Source organism: Aphelocoma coerulescens, chromosome 15, assembly GCF_041296385.1.
Source record: "Aphelocoma coerulescens isolate FSJ_1873_10779 chromosome 15, UR_Acoe_1.0, whole genome shotgun sequence".
Classification (NCBI taxonomy): Eukaryota; Metazoa; Chordata; class Aves; order Passeriformes; family Corvidae; genus Aphelocoma; species Aphelocoma coerulescens.
The window spans coordinates 2,840,186-2,860,836 of NC_091029.1; the positions used below are offsets into that span (position 1 = coordinate 2,840,186).

The 20,651-nt window shown below is 43.7% G+C and overlaps 1 protein-coding gene across 1 annotated transcript; it reads left to right on the forward strand.

Annotated features, from left to right (window-relative positions):
- Window positions 1-5,865: 5,865 nt before the first annotated feature.
- On the forward strand, window positions 5,866-19,948 carry VPS37B (VPS37B subunit of ESCRT-I). Its single transcript, XM_069030825.1, has 4 exons — window positions 5,866-6,006; window positions 13,724-13,895; window positions 14,490-14,572; window positions 15,680-19,948. The coding sequence occupies exons 1-4, from the start codon at window positions 5,902-5,904 to the stop codon at window positions 16,181-16,183; spliced, it is 864 nt and encodes a 287-aa protein (XP_068886926.1). The 5' UTR covers window positions 5,866-5,901; the 3' UTR covers window positions 16,184-19,948.
- Window positions 19,949-20,651: the final 703 nt, after the last annotated feature.

Consider the following 20,651-nt stretch of genomic DNA (forward strand, 5'->3'; position numbering starts at 1 on the left):
CGTCGAGCCGCTCTGGTTGGGGGTGTTCTTTGCATTCCGGGTTTTCAAGGTAACGTTCATCTGACACCACAGCTGAATGCAGCTGCTCTTGCACGTGTTCTGGGGAATGACAAGAGGAACCTACAGAGAAGGAGGTATGTAAAACACTTCAGCATCTGATGATGGCTGTGAGCCCAGCAGTCGGGGATAACTCATTTTCATCCCACATCCCATTGGGTGTCAGTCTCCCAGGGAAGGACAGGCAGTCTAGCCCGTTCTCAAGGCACGGTGCTTCCTGACTGGAATCTTTTCAGCTGCTGGCTTTTGTGATATAACAATCTGTGCCTCAGAAGAAGAACAAGATCTCTTTTTGTTTTTCCTCCCTCCACTTAGGGAACCTGTGTGGCACTCTGAACTCCTCAATCACCCCTTCAGTAAATGGCCAGGAGTTCCTGCTTGATGAAAATTTGCACTGTGGGTATGAGGAGGTTGGGGGTTCCACCCAACGCTGACAGGCAAGTGATTAATTCTGCATTTTTATCAGTACCTGGGAGCAGAACATGGCCACTGGTACACAGAAGTGGAATTAATTTCTGCTTAATTGAAAAACTGGGGGAAGACCCAAATTGGGTTACCTGGGAACTAGGGAAGCCAATCCACCCTGTGAAGTACTGGTAGGACAATGATCATTAGCACATGAGATGGCAGGAAAGAGAATTTGTATCCTGTGTCTCCCTCCCAGGCAGGGCTGCAAAAAGGGAACTGGAGGATGCAATCAGATTAGTTTTATTGCAAAAACTACACTGAATTTCAGGAAGGGAACTCTGTTTCCCAAGCCTGCTGTGATGATAATCCCATCATTGTATTCCCAGGTCAGGTCCAAACAGCTTCAACTGAAATGGCACACTGGAAACAGCAGATTGTCTCTGCTGGTGGCACCAGTCCAAGCTGATAACAGGGCCTGACTTTGTTCATTGCCACAGGTGCTGAATTCTCTCTTCTGCATCCAGATAACTCAAGGCTGCTTTTCCACTGAGCCTCTCATCTTGTGGCTTCAATGGGCCCTTTTATTGTGCTGTTGGCATGTTACAAGTGGCACCGCTTGTGTGCTAAAGCCATGAGGGTTTTCTTATGCCCTGGAAGATGGGTGGGAGCTCCACACACCACCAGGGATCCAATAGAATTAATCTAATGCAGGTATTTTTGCCGGCACAAGCCCTAGGTCTGTACAGAAAATCCTGCCTTTCTAAATCATTCCAACTACAGCTTCTTTTTGAAGTGAAAATCAGGGTCAGAGATGCCCATTAGCCAGACTAAGCCTGGCAGTAAAGCTGTGCTTCACCCAAAGCAGCAGTGGGAACTGCTCCAATGCTGGAACACGAGCTGCTTCCTGGAGCTGCCCAATCCCTTGGGCCTGGCTGCCTGTGGGCAGCCTGTGTTTCAGGCTATTCTCCTGGAAACAAGGCCACTGTTCCCTCTGAAACCCTGGGCTGTAGTATTTTGTGGCTGTGGCTTTGGCCAGAGTTGACATTTACAGGGGAACATGAACAAAATCAGTTCAAGAGCTTCTCAATTAGAGTGATGGAGATAAAAAGTTTCTTTTCTTCAAAGAGAAAAGTCCTCACAGGGAACTCGGAGGGATTCATCTGAAACCTTAACCTGGGGGCACTGAAGACTGTCCTGGCAGAACTGTAAGCAATTAAGCATTTGAAAGCACAACTGATTGCAAAGTTGACTCTATATCCTATGGCAGGTTGTTTTCCTCACTTATGAATAAGCTCTAACCATTCTCTGTAATAAGTATAACCACAGCTTTATTTGATTTAAACAACAGAAAACCCCATCCAAGGTGAAATTTGAGAGTGGATCCTATAGTCCCAGCACCTCCCCAGGGACCTGGATTTACCCTGTACCTTTGCACAGCCAGGGTCTGTGGCTGACTGACCCAGTAAATGAGCACACAGGGATGGAAAAAACACAGCTGTGTTTATTCCAACAACTTTGTCTCCTGGCACACGAACCTCTGCCTCAATAAGCAACTGTGTGTGTTTCAGTGGCTGCACTTTCTAGGCCTTCAGCACGTCTGGAAGTGCCACAAGCAAACAGAAAGTGCTTCTAGCTTGGGTTCAGAGATGTGGTTTAGTCTGGGGAGGAAAAATAATATCTGGCCTCTTCTATTCCAGCTTCACTCTGAGCTTAAGGCAAAGAAAATAAGTGCAGATAAATAAACCTGCTGCTCTTCTCACACCTGCAGCTCCGTGGAAGGAAGGAGCACCTTACAAACACCTAATTCCTGCTCTTTCTCAGACAGCAGGAGCACTGATCTCTCAAACAGAACGGCTGTTTCTCTGCCAGGATGCTGAATACACAGGTCATTTCCGTGTGTGAAGGAATCCAGGTTGTGAAATCTAAACAGAAGTATGGGCTGTGCTTAATATACAGAAGGAAGTTAAATTGCAAATAAGCCCAAAAACTTATCTGTACATTGAGCAACCAGACTAATAGGGGTTAATAGACACCAAAGACGAGATTTGCAAATTCAGTGTGTACATAACCAACCAGTTTGTCCAGGAAAAGAAAATAAGATGTGAAGGTGACTTGCAAAATATGTCTAAATCTAATAAATATGCATGAGTGCAGTGCTATTGACCGTAAAAGGATATGAGGTACCAGAAGGAAATTCAAGATCAAGTTTAAATAGAAAAAAACCCCTAGCATCTTATTTAAACTAGTCTGGATGCCAGTTCTCCCCAAGACTGGAGCCTGACTTCTTATTCACCATGACATGGTTTCCCCTGTAATCTTCACAATTTTTTTTATTCCATTTCTCCTGTAATAAGAAATCCTGACTTCTGTACTTTGCCTGCTTACAGTTCTAATGTACTCGAATGCTGTCACCCTTCAAAAGGATTTCAGCAAAGGCAAATAGGAACCAAGCCTGGGGAGATGATAAATCCCAGCCTGCAGCACTGCAATATTTGATAAACCCTGTAGCCCAAAATCCTGGTTTATCTGCAATCCTTCATATCCTGTCCAAGTGACGTGCTGTCACAAAACCTTTATCTTCCATGAAGACTGCAGAATGGGAAGGCACTCTCCTACCTGTCCAAATAGAAAGTATAATTATACAAAAGCAGTTGACTTCTATCTTGTGTCTCAGCCTCAGCTGCTTTTCTGGACAACTGGAGAACTCAATTACATGCAGATACTGACCAAAGTACAAATGTTTAATGGAGACTCCTCTCCACCATCACCAGAACCCAAATTACCTACACAGGGAGAAGTACTATTTTCAATGTACATTGTACTTGAGCACAAATGAGTTATGTTCTCACCTGTGACTGAGCAGTTCTTATTATTCCTTTTTTTTAAGCGAAAGGCACCATGGTTGAGGGAATCTGAGAGCTCCACTCAGCATCACACAGCGAGGCAGTGGCAAAACTAGATTTACAACATGAAGCTGAGTCAGACTCTTCCAAACCACACTCCCCCCCAAACCATTTATTTAGGTATGGCATGAAGTTCAAACTACCAATGTTCTTGGGAAGAAAGAGCTTCTCCCAATTCCTCAACTAATTCCTTGTTTGTGTGTGTGTATATCTATACGTGTGTTTGCACGTGAAGATTCACAGGAGGTTGAACACACGGCTGTAACTCTGTTTGATGGGCATGTGCAAATACAGGGTACATGGAATGGTGTTGGCAGGGTGACTATCTCCTGGTTTTAAATAACAGGGCAGGGCTGTAGTGACTGCAAACCCCTGTCAGTGCCCAGGGCACAGCTGCTGACTCACCTGGCACCCCAGCAGGCAGGTGTGCTGGGGTGGGGGAGTGCTGTCATACACGACACATGCCCCTATCACTAAACACCTTCTCCCCACCCTCGGCAGGCTCAGCTCAGCTTCCTGCTGCGCAGACATCGCGCCCTCACCTCCCTCTGAGTGCACCCATTTTGTGCCAGGGTTGTGGAGTGCCTCTGCACGGAGCAGCCTGAAGGCCTGGAAGGCTTCCTCCAGCAGGGTCACCTTGTTGGTCGTTATTCCCTGTGGATAATAATGACAAAGAGGGCTTCTGGGAGGGTGAGAGGCATGGGGAGCTGAGTTTAGTTATAGGACAAAAGAACAGCCGTAAAGCTGTCACATCATCACTGCATCCTGCCAGGAACTGCTGGGTCACTTCCTGAGTGTAACTGCAACTTCATTGCATCAGAATTGTCACTATATGGATTTTTTTTTTCCCCCCAGTAAGATCAAAACTATCAACTCCAAAGGACAAGGACCACGTGGCCATTCCCTCCCCTTCTCACTTGGCTCCTGGTTCCTTCTGGCTCTGTCTCCAGTGTTACACACGCAGGAAATAATACACACGCCCACACCCACGTAGGGACAAAAGCAGGCCAGGAAGGTGGTGCATGCCAAGAGATGCATATAACTTAGGCTCTGTTAACACAATTAATTGTTTCCAGGCATAATTGTCTTTATCAGCTCTGCTAACAGCAGCAGTAATTGGGGAGCTGCTGCTCCTAAGGGTTACCACACAGTGCCTACTGAAGTGCTGGTGACATGACTGATATGAATCAGAAGAACAAGATATATGGTGATTTAATTGACGCAGTTTTGCTACACTGCATTTCAAAAGTATTTAAATTCATCATGAAACACATCTTTGACAGATTATTTATTGACATTCACTGCTGAAGAAAAAAGTATTTAAGATGGATGAAATGACCTAACACCAAAGTTTGGCCAGATATGATTTTTAGCTATTTTTAGCCTAAATAAGTATTCAGCCTAAGCTTGAGAACAATAATGCAATCACTCTTTTGAGACTTACTCCAGCCAAGTCCCAACCGGGTAAGGAAATGCGAGTTAAATCTACTGATTTTCCTTCCTAATTTACAGCCGTGGAGTTTTAAACAAAAGGAGGCCATGAGTGGCTACAGCACTTCCAGGCATGAGCTTTGTGCTGGTGCGTGTGGTGGGGTTGTGAAGGCTCTCTGAGAGCTCAGCTCTGTCTGGCAGGGCACAGGACAGAGTCTGAGCCATCCCAGTGACCTGTCCAACCTCCGAGTGTCCCAGCAGCCGCATCCTCAGGGCCACACCTGGAGTCCTGTGTCCGCTTCTGGGCCTTCCATTCAGGGAGAATATTGAGGGGCTGGAACATGTCCAGGGAAGGGAATGGAGCTGGGGAAGGGTCTGGAGCACCAGGAGAGGCTGAGGGAGCTGGGAAAGGGGCTCAGCCTGGAGCAAAGGAGGCTCAGGGGGGACCTTGTGGCTCTGCACAAGTCCCTGACAGGAGGGGGCAGCCGGGGAGGGTCGGGCTCTGCTCCCAGGGAACAGGGACAGGAGAGAGGGAACGGCCTCAGGCTGGGCCAGGGGAGGCTCAGGGTGAACATCAGGAGGAATTCGTTAACTGAAAGGGTGATAAAACATTAGAAAGGGTTGCCTAAGGAAGTGGTGGAGTCCCCATCCCTGGAGGTGTTTAAGGAAAGACTGGACGTGGCACTCAGCGGTCGGGTGGAGGAGGCGGTGATCGGTCACAAGTTGGACTCGATCATCTCAGAGGTCTTTTCCAACCTCAGTGACTCCGTGAGCGATCCCTCGGGATTCCGAAGGCCCCGAGTGCCTCACGTGAGCGCAGCACACAAAGCTCGCTCTGTGCGGGGCTCTTCCCGGCGCTCCTCGCCCACAGCCCCCTCACAGGCGCTCCCCCCACCTCGGGCCCCCTCAGCCACCGCGACCCCCCTCCCCAGGCCCCTTTGGTTCCGTCCAGCAGCGCCCTCCTCCCGGCGCGCAGCCCCCGTGGTACGCCCCGACACGCCCCCCCGGCAGGGGGCGCTGAGGGCGGTGCCCGCCGGGTCGGGGCGAGACCGCGGCGGCACTTCCGGTCCGGGGCTGGGGCGGGAACGGGAGCGGGGTCGGGATGGCGCTGGACGCGCGGCGCCTGGAGGCGCTGAGCCTGCAGGAGCTCAGCGCGCTGCTGGACGACGAGGAGCAGCTCCAGGACATGGCCCGCGAGATGGAAGAGGTGAGGGGCTGCCTCATGCTCGCCGGCCGCGGCCTCTCCTCGGGCCGCCCCCGTCCCGCCGGGTCCCCACCGCCTCCGGTGCCGCTCGGTGTTGGGGGGGTTAATGACTCCCCGCTCCCCGGAGCCGCCGGGCCGTCTCGGCCCCGCCGTGGAGCTGCCGGTGCGTGAGGAGCCCCCGGGGCTGCGGGAAGCGCTGCCGGTCTCTTCCTTGCTTCTCCCTTTCCTGCCTCCCCCGTCCCTCATTCTCCCGGCCCTTCCCGGCCTTTTGTTCGCCGGCCCGCGGCGGGGGGATCGGTGCCTGCCGGGTGCCATAGGAGGGGTGCGGGCTCGCCGGGCTGAAAACGCTAAATTAAATTAATTCAGCCACTGAATTGGGAGACACTGACGGCCCGGAGGTGGGATCAGCTTTTCCGTTCGTACAGCCCTTGTTTTGTGTCTTGGTCGTGGTGAAGGATTTTGCCAGCGTGAATTCAAAACAATGTGAAAGAGATTTCTGTGTGCCCCGGTTGGTATGCTGGACGCAGCGAGGGCTGTCAGGCTTTTCTGCTGCTTGTTTTGCTTATTTGAAGTGTCTTTGTCAGTGCATCAGGCTCTAAGTCGTGCTTTTGGATTTGTGCTTCTTAAAACAAAATAGGAGCCTGTTTTCTTTCTCTGGCTGTGGTTGTCTTAAACTGGTTTTTCGATGTGCCAATGGACCCTGTGTGTTACAGTTCAGATACAAGACTGTTCTGGGTTTATTTGGCCACAGATGTGCCTGAAAGACTCTCACTCTTAGTCAGATAAGAGCAAATAAGATGAAACTATATGTATGAAAACTTTAAAAGAAAAAAATGTGTTCTACTTCTCTGGGTCCTGTATTTATTGGGGTTTTTTGTTTTATTTTTTTAAATTAGAGGATAAAAGCCTCAGGAAAAGGAAAAAGTGGCAACATGTTCTTGAGAAAGAAGCTTAGTTTATTAAGTGAAATCCATTATAATTGTGTTCCCTCACACTAAGATTCTGGTCCTTTTGGTACTTCTGAGAAAATTGTTCTGGATCACCTCGAGCCAAATTGTCAAAGTATTACACATGGAGAGGCCCACTGAAGGCTGATGCTGAGTTGATGAGGTGTCCTGGGGAATTTATTTGCTATATTATGCAACAATTTGGATTTTGAACTTTATGCCAATAGATTTCTGACAGTGGGGCAGCCATAATAACTTCTTGGGCGAGCTTATATTTTGAGAACTTAGAAGAAACAGGCGGTGCTGTGGAAAGTAGAACACGCAGAGCTCTTGGAAGCCCCGTGGTTTGCTGGGGGCTGGAGCGCTCTGCTGTATAAAAACTATTTAAGGAAAGTCAGCGGGTTATAATGGGCTTAACTTTGTAAAGATGTGAAGGGCTGGCTCCAGTGTGACCTCTGACAAGGGACACGAGCACAGGGCCGGTCTCTTTGTTATTATTTATTTGTCAGTACTTGTCAGTATGGACTTAAGACGGTAGGTCAGAAGTGACAGAAAACCTCATGACCTCCGTAGAAAAGATCCTCTCTCACTACACAACCAGCCCATATTCTGGATTTGACCCTCTGGTTTTCCTCTTTCGTTGGCATCAGAAGGCTTTTAAATTGTAGAGTAAAGTTCTCTGGGCCTGAGGGAATATTTTGTGGTGTTTGGAAAGTGTGGCCAGGTTTGAAGGTGTTCAGGCTGTGTGGAAACACGGCTGTGCTGCTGTCTGGTATAATCCTCTTTTATTGGATGTGGAGGCTTTTACTGGAGTCTGTTCAACTAGAAATGTGTTTATACATCTTGGAAGGAATTGGCCATGCTTGAATATTTCTTCCTCATTCTGTTTTCGCCTTCATTGAATTATTTACTGCTTGAGCTTGTGTTGCTGAGACCTGAGTTTTCACTGGGAAGTGTGTGGCAGGAAGCGGGAGAGAGGGAAATCCGGAACATTAAAGAGGAACCATGGTGACTTCACTGCTACTTGGCTGTCAGTCCATATGTATCTAGGTTGTAGGGTTATTCCAAAGTCCTTACATTCCTAATTTTACTGTGACATGCCAATTAAATCATGATTCCTGAGCCACTTCTCTGAGGTCACTTGTATTTTCAGTGGCAAAGTTGGTTAAAGCTGATTATTCCATAATTGAAAAAACCCTTTGTTCTCCTTGTTGCAAGGGAAACCCAGCTCAAACCCCAATGTTTTGTTCACAGAGGAGGAGGATTTGGAAAAACCACTTGGCTTTCTTGCTAACAGCTAAAAATAGGCACTTCCAGCCTTACAGGGAATGTATTCCTGTGTGGCATTTGAGCAGGATTTGTATGTGTCAGTGCGTGGGGGGTGTATATCTGTATCTGTGTGTGCCCACGGGGTGATGTGCTTGTAGCATGTCCTGCACGTGTGTCCCCAGGTGTGTGACACTGTGGCATCAGAGCTGAACTGGTGCTTTTCCTGTCTGAGGTTGAGTTTGCAGCCTCTGGGCTTGCAGGGCTTGAACAACGAACATCTTGTCTGTGAGAAAGAGGAAGGAAGCTCCTTGTCTGGTACTGTCAGTCTTTTAAAACTGAGGAGAGGTTTTTTTATACTCTTTCAGATTGTTCTCTGTAGTACATGTACAGCATTCATCTTTATGAAATAGGGAATCACAGGATGGTTTGGGTTGGAAGGGACCTGAAAGATCATTTAGTTCCAACCCCCCTGCCAGGGCAGGGTCATAAAAGTACCTTGTTTATAAAAGTCAGTCTCGGTGATTCTAAAAAGTACAGATGAGAGAATTTGTGACCTGACACTAGTGGTAATTTGATGAATTTCTCTGTGAAAATGAATTTTCTTTTTATCTCCTGGAGCATCACTTCTGTAATAGTGCAGTATTGTGTTACTGACTGCTAAGCTTCCACGGCCAAAAATTATTTGCTTTTCAATACCTTAATTATGTGAAATCAAGAAGTCAGAAATGTATTGCCTTCTTCTCATTCCAGCATTGCAGAGTACACTGGCAAGCACAAAAGGAATTTTTTGAGCATAGTCCTTTTCTCAAAAGCTGATTGAAAAGATCATGCAGGGCAGAAAGTCCAAGTTAAACTATGTGCATTCATGCCCAGATTTCTTGGATTCCTACTCCTGTCCTAAAACCACATTGTGCAAGTGGTCATGTTCTTGTTGGCCAAACATGAAATTTAGTTGCAAAGTTAGGAATTAGACTTGGTGGCAACTACAGATTTTTCTCTTCTAGCTGAGCATCAAATGAGTAACCTGTCTGTGTCAAAGTGCAAATTGCAGTGCTGAGTGTCTTGCCTCTGCAGTAAATGTTTAGGAGCTGCAACTTACCTTTTAAGCTTTATTTTGTCATTTTTAAGTAATCAGAAGAGCTAAATTTAGCCAATCTAATTACTTTGCAGTATGTTTTAATATTTATTACAGAACAGATGTTGTTAGGGGGTGTATTATTATTCACCAGTCCTTGATGAAAAGCACTCCTAAACCTTCTGTAAAAGAAGTCTCATCTCCTACTCTGCACCTGTCAGCTCCTGTTTCAGGGGTTAATTTGACACTCCAAATGTGCATCTTTATTCTTCCACAGTGTGACTGCTATTTTATTCTTAATTTACAAGTTTGTGTAAGTGAAAGAGAGTGGGAGAATGATAAAGGCTGGAGAAATCTAAAACTAACGTGGATGTGTCCTGTGTAAAGCAATTAAAACGGTGCCACACAAAGCTGCTTTTTATTTATAGCTCCTTAAGAGATTTTTTCTCGAAGGTACCAAGAGACTCCTCGCCGTGGTGCTGGCCAGAGCAAGTTTATAATTATAGCAGCTCTTGATGGGCTTTGTGGGTAGTCAGGATTGCAGTTGCTCAGTTTCTCAGGAGGCAGCTCCTCTGGGAATGTGCTTTCGGATGAACCGGAGTGACGCTTCTCAGAGACGTTTTACACGAATAACTCTTGCTGCAAACCATTATTTTGGAGTAAAGGATCAACATCTATAGTATGAATGTTGCTAAGCTAGTGCTAGTTCTGGTTTAATTTTATCCAGCATTTTTTTCCCGTTTTTTTTAAAGTGGGATGAAACAAAGCTGCAGTTCCTAAAAGTAGTAGACTCTAAATTCCCAAAGCAGTTGCTGCTTCCTGCTCTTGGAAATGCTTATTAAATAAATCCTTGAGTAAAATTATTCAAATTATATCTGTTAAAGAAATTCATTTTTTAAGCAGCTGAAGTTTTGAAGCACTGCATAAACTGTGATTTTTGTTTTTAATAACCTCCGTGTGTCCATGGCTTCATTTTCTTGCAGCACGGTTTGGTACTGAGTGGTCTGCTCAGTAGTGAGCAATCCTTGTGCCATGAAAATCCCCTTATAAGCAGCTCAGTATGGTTGCCCCATTTGTCCCATTCAGAATTCATAGTGAGAGCTTAGCAGTTAAAAAAAAGGCATATGTTCTCCTTAATATTCTCCTGTCTCATTGTGTCTCGTGATTCTGACTGGCATTTTTCATCTGGTTTCAGATTAATGTTTCCTGCCTGTTGAAGTGCTCATGGCCTCAACACTCTTGCTAGGAATTCTACTGGAGTCCCATGCTCCTGACTCTTATCTCCAAATAACTTTTTTCCTTGCACTTCCAGTGGGCAGGTGAACAACCAGTGAAGGAGCAGTTCCCTGCTAATGCACGTTTTTGTCACGCAGCACATGTGACAACAAAATACCTTTTGTTGGATTTATTCCTTCCTCAGCTTTTGTTTTGGGCTTGTGGAAAGCTATGAATGGATGCTGAAAGCATGCTTTGTGCTGCACTGATAATCTTAATGGACTGCTCATGCTGTGGTTTGACCCTTGGGTGATTTTGCAGCTGGTTTTTTTTGTAGTTTTAAATTAGTCATTTTTTGAAAGTTTTTCTACAGCACTCTTTGAGCAAACTTTACAGTGTTTGCTTTCTGATTCCTCGAATTAACTTCCAAGTGCAGTGGAACAGTTGCTGTAAAGTTTCTTACACAGACCTTAACATCAGTGACAGAGATTATTCTGTAAATCATGACTGTATTCAAGTTGCATTGCTCTGGGATTATGTCTGTTCTGTTTCTTGTGAAATAGAATTCACAGACTTCAAAATTCTTTTGGTTATATGAAGTATTTCAATGTCTTGAACAGGTGGATGGGTCTTCACCAGCTCCTCCTTAAGTTTCATTAAACATCATTCCTAAGTTTGCTTTGTATCTGAGGAACTGGTTCTTCTCATGGTTTTGGGTAAGATTCAAGTTTCTCCTCTCTCCAAATGTGCATTGTTAAAAGAAATTTGACACAGACTAATGCTGAAAGTGAAGACTTCAGGAGTGACATTTTAAGTCAACATTAAGTGTCAATTACCATTTTTGATCAACTTCTGTAGAAAAAATATGCCCTTCTCAGAAGTGCTCAAAGATGGAAAAAGTTGAGTCATTAAGTCCTGTGTAATTTCAAGCACTATAACTTAAAGTGCAGTTACAAATACCTTAACTTTTTCAGTTTAAAACAACTATTTTTAAGACTTTTGCTAAAGTTTAGTCTAGTCCATAATTATTAGATATCAGATGCAAAGGACAGGATGTCACTCTGCCTTAGATGTAGGCAGGTCATATCAGTCACATTTTTCTTATTTTTACAAGTCAGATACATCATGTCATAGTGGTATTTATTCATCTTCACACATTTGAAATGATTTAAAAGTAAAGTTATTCAGCAAATCATTATAAAAGGTGAGGAATTTGCTTCTTCTTCCTCCTGCCTGGTCCTATTCAGAGATATTCTGACACTGGAGGCAGGGACAATATCCCAATAGTCTCATCTGACTTAAGGAAGCCTTTTCTTCCTCTGCTTACCTGGAGTTCTACCTTCTCCACTTCACTATGTATGATTTTAGTGAAAGCTTCCTTTTCCTGGTATTTGTGCTCTTGAAAGGTTTATAGGTTTGTGTCCACTGGCTTTTCTTCTGCCCTGAGTAAATGTACATCTTCATCCCAAAAGAGAGATCAAGGTTCACTCATTAAACTGGTCTTCCCTGACTGACTGTGCACTTGCTTTGAAATGAGAGTATCAGCCTCCCAAGCAGTGAAAATACTGAATTTGCTGGAAGGAAGTAGTAAGCTCATTAAAATGGTGGAAGAGGCACCAGAAACCATCAGTCTTTTTACACACAATTTTCCTTGGCTGGCAGTTCAGGAGCCAGTGAGTAGTGGTGATGGCAGGAGGTCGGTAGGAGGTTGGATGCCAGTAATTAAGCTGTTAAGTCCCATGTATTTTAGTTCCCTTCATAATTGTTTTTAAAAAAAAAGTAAAATAGAGGGACTCCAGCTTTCTGAAAGCAACAGTCCTAACAGGATTGGATCATATGAGAATAAACAAATGGAAACCAGTTTAATTTAAATTATTTTGCATTAGATTCAAAGCTAAGAAGGGGATTTTATTCTTGGAAAGGATCCACACTGAACACAAGGATAGGGCTGGATGCTTATTTAGGCTTGATGTGAGAACCTTGAGAAGACAAAACAATATTGAAAGTGTAATTTCTGATTTTCACAATTTGGAGTAGAATTGGGGTTGGTGTAGAATTTAGGACTCTGCATGATCCTTGGTTGTTGTTGGGTTTTAAAGTGGTTTAGCAAGAACAGGGTGAGAGTAAAATTTTGGTTTTTGAAGAGCAATATCTGGGGACAAAGGTGTGTTTAAGTAACACCGAGCCAGTTTTGAATTTAGCAAATTAAAGTAGCATATAAATATTTCAAAAGGAAGCAATTGCTCTCAAAGGCAGTTGCTGTGCTTGGAAAAGCACCTGAATTTTGATCCTGACCTTTTCTGGAGCTTTTAAACAGCTCATTTGGGTTTCCTCTTTTCCTGTTTCTGAGGTGTGGCTCTGTGTCCACCCAGGAGTGTGGAAAGAGCAAGGGCTGTGCTTCTGTTTGCACAGACTGCAGGGCAGGGGGCTGTAAATAGGAGCAGTTACAGCTGAACAGGGATAACCTGGACTAGAAGGGGCATATGGATGGAGGAGGTCAAAAAATGTACCAAACTTAGGCTGATTTTGAAGGCAGCTTAATAGAATGAGTCTGTTGTGCCATGGGAAGATTATTCCACTTGTTGATTCAGACTGAGGATCTGAAATCAAATCAATTGGTTGGTTTTTTTTTTTCCTTTTTGATGTCTGAATATTTTAATGAATCTAACGTGACACCCAGGGCAGACTTCTCCAAACACTTGGCTCTCCCAAAGCTCCTGAAGGCTCTCTTGATAAAATCATGTTGCATGTGTGAGTGTGAGCAAACTGGAATCTGGCTGAATCTTGGGTGTATGAGAATTGTCACTTTTTCTTTAGGCTAGGAAATGTTAAGCAGAAGGATTAAACTGAAAAAAATGAAGGTTTTGGCATTAATCCAGGATTGGTGTAAGACAGTTGGGGAAGAATATTCTGGAGAAGAAGCAGTCACGATGCAGTCCTTATTTTTTATATGTTAACAAGATAAGGGATGACATTCTTCTACACTCATTGTATCTCACTGCTGGCATTCAGATTTTTTCAAGAGCTATTATTACTTTATCTGTCAATTTTCATCATTTGTTCATCGGTTGCAGGTCCAATGCCACAGCACTAATTTTTACATAGAGCATACTGTTGTTGTTTATTTGAAAGTTTTCAAGTTCTATTTTGTCTTGCTTAATAATTTCACTGTTATTTCACACGGTTTTGGTTTTTTTTTTTTATTTATATCCAGTCCCAAAATGTTCAGCACAGCAAGGACATGACTCTCGCCAGCAACCGCAGTCTGGCAGAAGGAAATCTCCTGTACCAGCCAAAGTTGGAGTCTTTGAAATCAAATTTGACTGAGAAATATCAAGAGCTGCAAGTTCTTTTTGAAGCATACCAGATAAAGAAAACAAAACTAGGTAACACTGGCTGTTGACAATTATGATTTGCTGTTTTCTAAGTGAATGTAAATATGTTGCCTTTTTGTTGGTGGTTTTTGGTGTCTCATTTTTAGCTGTGTGAATTAGGGTACAAAGTGAAATGTCATTCTTGTGTAGTGCTGAAATAGATCACACTTCTGATGATTTATTAAGTGACTATCACATCTAGTAACAGATACTGTGGGTTCTTCCTGTTACCTACCTATTCTTGACCTGCTCTTCTCTAAATTATCAACTTCGTTTACCTTGCTAAAGAGCAGAATACTTCGGATTTTCAGTGACTGTTTATAAATTAAATGGTATGTTGCATTTAACTTCCATACTGAATTATACTGTACATCTGATACTGCACTTGCTGAAGTGCTTTCAATATTATAAATATATAATTGGAACTAAATTTCAGCTCTTAGCACTGTGACAATATTCCTGAACTTCTTAATGTATTTCTTACTGTTCCTCACCCTGTCTAGAACTGCAGTCTGCTGGTTGTACAAATGTGCCTTAGAGATTGTTGTGTAGTTAGAAGTCACTTAGAGCCAGCTGTCATTTTCTGTTCTTCCTGTGCCATTACAGACAGACAATCCAGTAATGCTTCCCTGGAGACCCTGCTGGCACTGCTGCAGACTGAGGGGGCGAAGATTGAGGAGGATACAGAGGTAATGACAGAGCACTCCAGTTCTGCCACTTCCATCCATTACCAGAACCTCCCAGCGTCTATGGTTCAGTACAGAGTTGAACATGTGACAGATTAAGAGTATGGTCTTGTCTCTGCTTTGAACTTCAGTGAACAGCTATTTGATTCCAGCAATTTTATTTTTTTTTTATCTGAGTAATTTTTTGCTCTTAACATCTTTGAAGTTTAAGGGAGAAAGTGCTTCTTTTGAGAAAAGATTGGCAAGCCCTCTTAGTTCCTTGGCTTTGCCTTCAAACTCGTAGAGTATAAAAATGTGGAATCTTCTTTTAGTGGAGTTTGCCTGGTATATGTATTACATCATTATAAATGTCAATTAGTAGCCTAATAAAAAAACTGTGCCCATGCTGCTTTTCCTCCAGTGTTTCTGGTGAAATACTCCGTTGTGATTTCAGTGTGTCTGTGCAGGTGCCAGTGGTCACCACTTGCTGTGACACAAGTGCTTGAAGGGTCATCTGACTTCAGAATAATGGAGGTGTTTGGTTTTGTTTGCTGATTTCATGCAGGCATTTTCTGTAATTAATCAGGAGAAAAAAATTGCTTATTAGCCTTGAGTTGTGATTGTAAAAAGAAATTCCCAGGACAAGCTGAATTTTGTGATTATATGTTTGTTCACCTCTCAATTATTAAACATCATTTACCCAAAGCCACAAGTAAGGGTGAGTATTAAACCTGACTTAGCAGTAATCTCTGTGCTGAGTCTCACCGAGTTCCCAGTGTTTCTGTTGGCATTCAAGCAGCACTGAGCTGTAATTCAGCTTAGCTGGCAATCTGGGAAGCTGCTGCACTTGGTTCATTCCCATCTCTGGTGATCAGGGGAATGCTCAGAGCAAACTTCAGATGTTTTTACTGCTGTTACTTCAGTATAAATTTATGCAAAAGTGATATTTAACTCTCAGTGCTTCTGAGTAATAACTAACTCAAAGTTCTGCTCAGAATTCTTCAATATGCCAGTCATCTTCCATATGCCAGCTGGAAAATCACAGGCAAAATGATGCTATTTTTGGGATGTGAGCCATTTAGATTCTGTTGCAGTAGGCTGTTTCCTAAGAGAATGTTCTGTATTTGACAGAATATGGCAGAAAAGTTCCTTGATGGTGAAATACCCCTGGATTCCTTCATCGACGAGTACCAGAGCAAGCGGAAACTGGCTCACCTGCGCCGGGTGAAGATTGAGAAGCTCCAGGAAATGGTGCTGAAGGGACAGAGACTTCCTCAGGTTCAGGCGCCGGCGCAGCCGAGGGCACCCGAGCCCGCAGCAGCACCTGCAGATCCCTACAAGGCGGATGCAAACGCTCCTCCCTCGGTCGTGCCCCGGAGAATCCCACCCCCCCCGCCTCCCTCAGGCTCAGCAGGACGCTTCCCCACTCCCTTCACTGCAGCCATGAGTTCAGGACCAGCTCTCTCTTACCCAGGTGCTCCGTACCCTCCTCTCCCGCCTCGGCCGGGAGGAGCTCAGCCCACGAGTCAAATGCCACAGCCAGGATACCCAGCTCAGTTTGTACCACCCTATCCTCCACCTCTTCCCCAAAGACCAGCTCGCCTTCCACCACATCCTGGCTTTATCCTCCAGTAAATATTTGGGTGCGCCTGACTTATGTATTGGTGCTTATATTTCCTTTTCCCCCATCAGAGACTTGCTGTAGGCAATGGGAAGCCTCTGTTCTTTGCACAATGGAGTACAAAGGCTGAGCTGTGGCACAGAGGTTTGCAATTGCTTTGCTAAATGTGATGATGTTTGTTCGCAAAGGTCAGTGATGACAAGGTTTTCCTTGGAAGGTGATAAGGTCTAAATTTTGTAAATCCATCAAATTGGGAAGCCACTCACAGTGGATTTGCTGACATTACAAACTGAGTCACGCTCTGAATTCCTTAGTGATGGTAAATCAGCATCCTCCTCTGTTCTGATGTGTTCCCATCGCAGCTGGATCTATGTGTGGCAAAGGGGAGCTGGTTGTCTCTCTAAGGAATTCTGTGTCCGTGACAGTGTTGGGATGGTAACAACCGTATCTGACTGCTGGGAAAAGGGTGTGCACAGGACCCCCCTTGGCATCCTTTTGCATCCAGGGCCAGGTGCACAACGTTTTCAGAGCTCACTGAGCTGAAACTCCTGTCAGAAGGCCTTGGGTGGCTTTTAGACAGGGCAAATGACAAAGAGTTTCGTTTTCTGCATTTCAGTTGTTATCTTAGGCATTGTGTAAGCAAAGTAGGCACTACTCCCACTCCTAAATAGCTTGATACCCTCCAAATCCTGGTCTCTTGAAATGAAACTAAACTGTTTGTAGAGCCAGTTTAGGGTTTTATAGACGTTTACCAGGCAGTTTTATTTCCTTGCCTATTAAGACTCTTTCTAACAGTTGGGTTTTTTTCTCCTTTTCCACACCTTGGATACAGAAATGATTTTTTTACACAGGTGCTTAGCTTTTGATACCATGTGATTCCAGGAATCTAGGCAGGGTATTTTCTTAATCAAATACTGGATTTTCACATGTAATTGCCCACTTGAATTTCCACAATTTCATTTTATTCCTTAACTCTGTCTCTCACTTGGCAGAACTATTTTTAACTTTCCCATTTCCTTTAGTTTTGCAGTTTAGGGCACGTGTATCTGTCTGGGATTGGCAGTTAATGTTTCTCTGCAAGTGGGCAAAAAAGAAAAGCCTTTTGAAGTCCATGGTGGCTGTTTGCATCTTACAGAATCTGTTCTTGACTTAGGCCACTGGATTGGGAGAAGCTTTTTAGGGCAGCTCAGATTTCATTCTTGATGTGACTCTTGAAGCCTAAGGTGCAGACATATGCTGGTATTTTAATCCAGCACTTGGGGAGGCAAATTCTAACACTTATTGTTTGCACAGGATGTGTCTGTGAATTTGTTATCAATCAGTCCAGAATCTGTCAAAGCCCCTGGTTATTTCAGAGTGTTTTGGTATCATTGTCCTGGAATGCACTACATTGTTTGGAGGTTTGTACTACAAACAACATCAGTCAGAATAGAAGAGCTATTTTTTTTTCTTTATGTAAAACCTGGATTGTCCCTTAATCATTTCCTCTGGAGTGTGGTGGTTAGCAAATACTAATCTGAAATTAAGCTCATAACAGAAAGCTCTCGATTCTGAAAATAGGGTCATTTGGCTTATTTTGCCTTCTGAAGACTAAGGGCAGAAGGTTGGTCAGCATTACTGTCATCTGAACCAATTCCCCAGTGTAAGTCTGGCAAGTTTTTATAGATGGGGGATTTTGTGAAGCAATGTGCATTGGATTTGTTTGCAAAGTGTGTTTTTTCTGTAATCTAGTGATGGTACAGGATTTGTTGTTTTTTTTTTAAATAGTGTGATATCTTTTCTTGGTATTACTTTCTCACTGAAGCTTTGTATAAGCATGGTTAGTTATGACTCGTTTCAAAGTAACTTTGCTGTGCTGTTAGTGCTGGTATTTGGATGGCAGCTGTCGTATCTGGATGCTAAACATGAGTCTGCTGTAGAAATGGTTTGTGTCCTAGAAAGAATTAAAGTGGGTGGGGGCTACCAGGGTGGTGTCTGAGTACAGAAATTCATACTTTGAGCCTGCTACACAAAAACTCTAAAACACTCTCAAATCAGTTTTACTAAGATTTCATAAAAACAACCAGGTATCTTTTACACTTATCAGGTGCCAACTTTTTTTCTGAGGGTTGGAAGTCCTCAGAAGTGATGGGGGTGATAGATAAGTGTATTGTGAATTTGCACTGCATTTTATGTATCAGACTTTATTGGTATTAGTAGTCCAAAAATATTTTTACTACTTGTTAAATCTTCTGTCTTTTGGTAACTTTTGTGATAACAATGACCTTTCAGGGATAGTTTATCTAAAAACAACCTCTTGTGCACACTAAATACAGACAAAGCTAATGCAATTTTTTTGTCTGAAAGCAAAACAATGCATTATTGCATATGCATGTGGCTGATGTGCCTTAGGATCACTATTTGTGATTGTAATTCTAGGATATTAGCATTTTTATCATTTGAATGGCCATTGCTTAACTCTTATTTAAGGGCTCTTTGAGAGCACTGACTTTTACAGAAAACTGACCCTCATACTTCAGAAAAAACAGCTGTATCTGCTATTTGTAAGCTTCTAGTTGCCTTCACTGATGGGTAAGTTTGAACGTAGATGATGTAACTAATGTGATGTTTCAGTTATTGCAAGCTCATAACTGAAGTCCAGCTGCTCTTTGAAAATGTTTTGCCATTAATTTTGTGTGTTTGTGTGCACACAAACTGTAAATATTTACTTGACTGCTGGTGTTGTTCAAGGGTAAAGGAGAAGTATGACTGTGGAAAGCTGTTCAAATCCTTTCAGCAACAAACTTGACAAAAAGCTAACCTGGATGAGTCGGGCAAGAGCTGTGTCAGTGCTTTCAACCTGTTGCCCTTCAGCAGCTTCTCCTGTTCTGTTATAGCTAATAAATAAATTCTGCTCTGGCTAGGATGTTTAGAATTCTACTAATTTGCACTGTTGATAAGATAGTGAGATTAAAATGCCATAGGCAAGCTGAGACTTGAGAGGGGGTGGCTCACGATGCTTGCCAAAAAAATAAAAAATATATATATATATATAAAAAGGATTTTTGATGTCTGCTACAAATAGCACATACTTCCCCAAAGCAATTGGAGTGGAGAAAAATCCTTTAAATACAATGTGTAACACGGCTTTAGAGTGTTGGTAGCATTGGAAATGCTCTCTTTGGGCAGCATTATTTGTGCCAGTCTTTTGTACACAGTTCTGTAAGCTGAGACTAACGCGACTGTACGTGGTTAGGCTTGGATTTGGGATCAGCAGCGAGCAGTTCTGAGTCCTGGGTGGGTTTCACTGCACTCAGGGCTGCCTCCCAGAGAAGGTGGAGTCAGTTGTTGTTCCAGCACAGCTGATCCAGACCGGTCACCTCTGTACCACAGGCCCGGAGGGGCGACAGGGAACACGAGCTTCTGTGGGATGCCAGGAGGCACCTGGGCACTGGCTGGTCGAGGTGGCCATCCCCATTAGTGCCCCAACCTCCACAGCCTCAAGTCTCGACCTCTCTTGGGACTTCTTTGCCCTCTCAAACTGGAATCACGACGTAGATCCAGAGCTGAAAGCGACAATTCTTCTACCCTCACATGGAGCTGCGTGGCAGACGTGGAGTTCAGAGGGGGCAGAGTCGTCCTGTGCCTGAACAGTTCCTCTGTGTGATCCTGGACTGTCTTAATAAGGGGCAATTTTATAGGCCGAGCAAGTTGTGAAACATACAGTGGATTTGTTTGCATAATAAGTCTTTCTGTTATCTACTGTGTTCTGATTTTAAATAAAATAGCATATCTCTTGGTGTCCTGTCCCCCTGTGCTTCCATTCAGTCGTGGTGCAGTTACATTAATGATTTTCAACCCTAATGGTGTTTTTTCTGTAGCAGCATAAACACTGTTGTAGGTGGATGTAGAACATAGAATTGAAAAAAAATACTGTTTTAATTATTCATAGTGAATCTGTTGGCTGTGTTTTTAGTTACTGGATAAAGTGAGTCCATTTTGTATGGAGCTGATACAGGATGGGTTTGCTCACAGTAGATTTTACATGTTGTAATCATGGCAGTGAGGTAGGTGGGCTGTCTGTCAGGTAAAATCCCTTTGGTTTTCTTCTAATTTCCTACAATTAGTTAGTGGGAATGTTCAGAATCACCTGGAAAAGCTGAAGGGAGAAAGCTTTTTTTTTTTTTAAAGAGAGGAAAATCTTAGATTTCAGCCAAGTTAGGAGAAATGAGTCAACCACAGTTATTTAGGAATATGAGTCAGAGGGCAGAAAAGACCTGATGTAATTTTCTGTCAAATCTGACGCTTTAGAAGCAATGTGAAAGAGAAATCCTAGTGCAGAATAACTGATTAGGGAAGAAAATCCCCTTTTTAATTGTTTCTTGATCCGTTGTGTTTGTGGTGGCTGCAGAGATTGGATAACCTTCTGCAGAAAAGGGAAAGTGCAGATGAGGAAAACCTGCCGTGCTGACTCAGTGCAGGTGGGCGAGGGCAGGGGAAGGT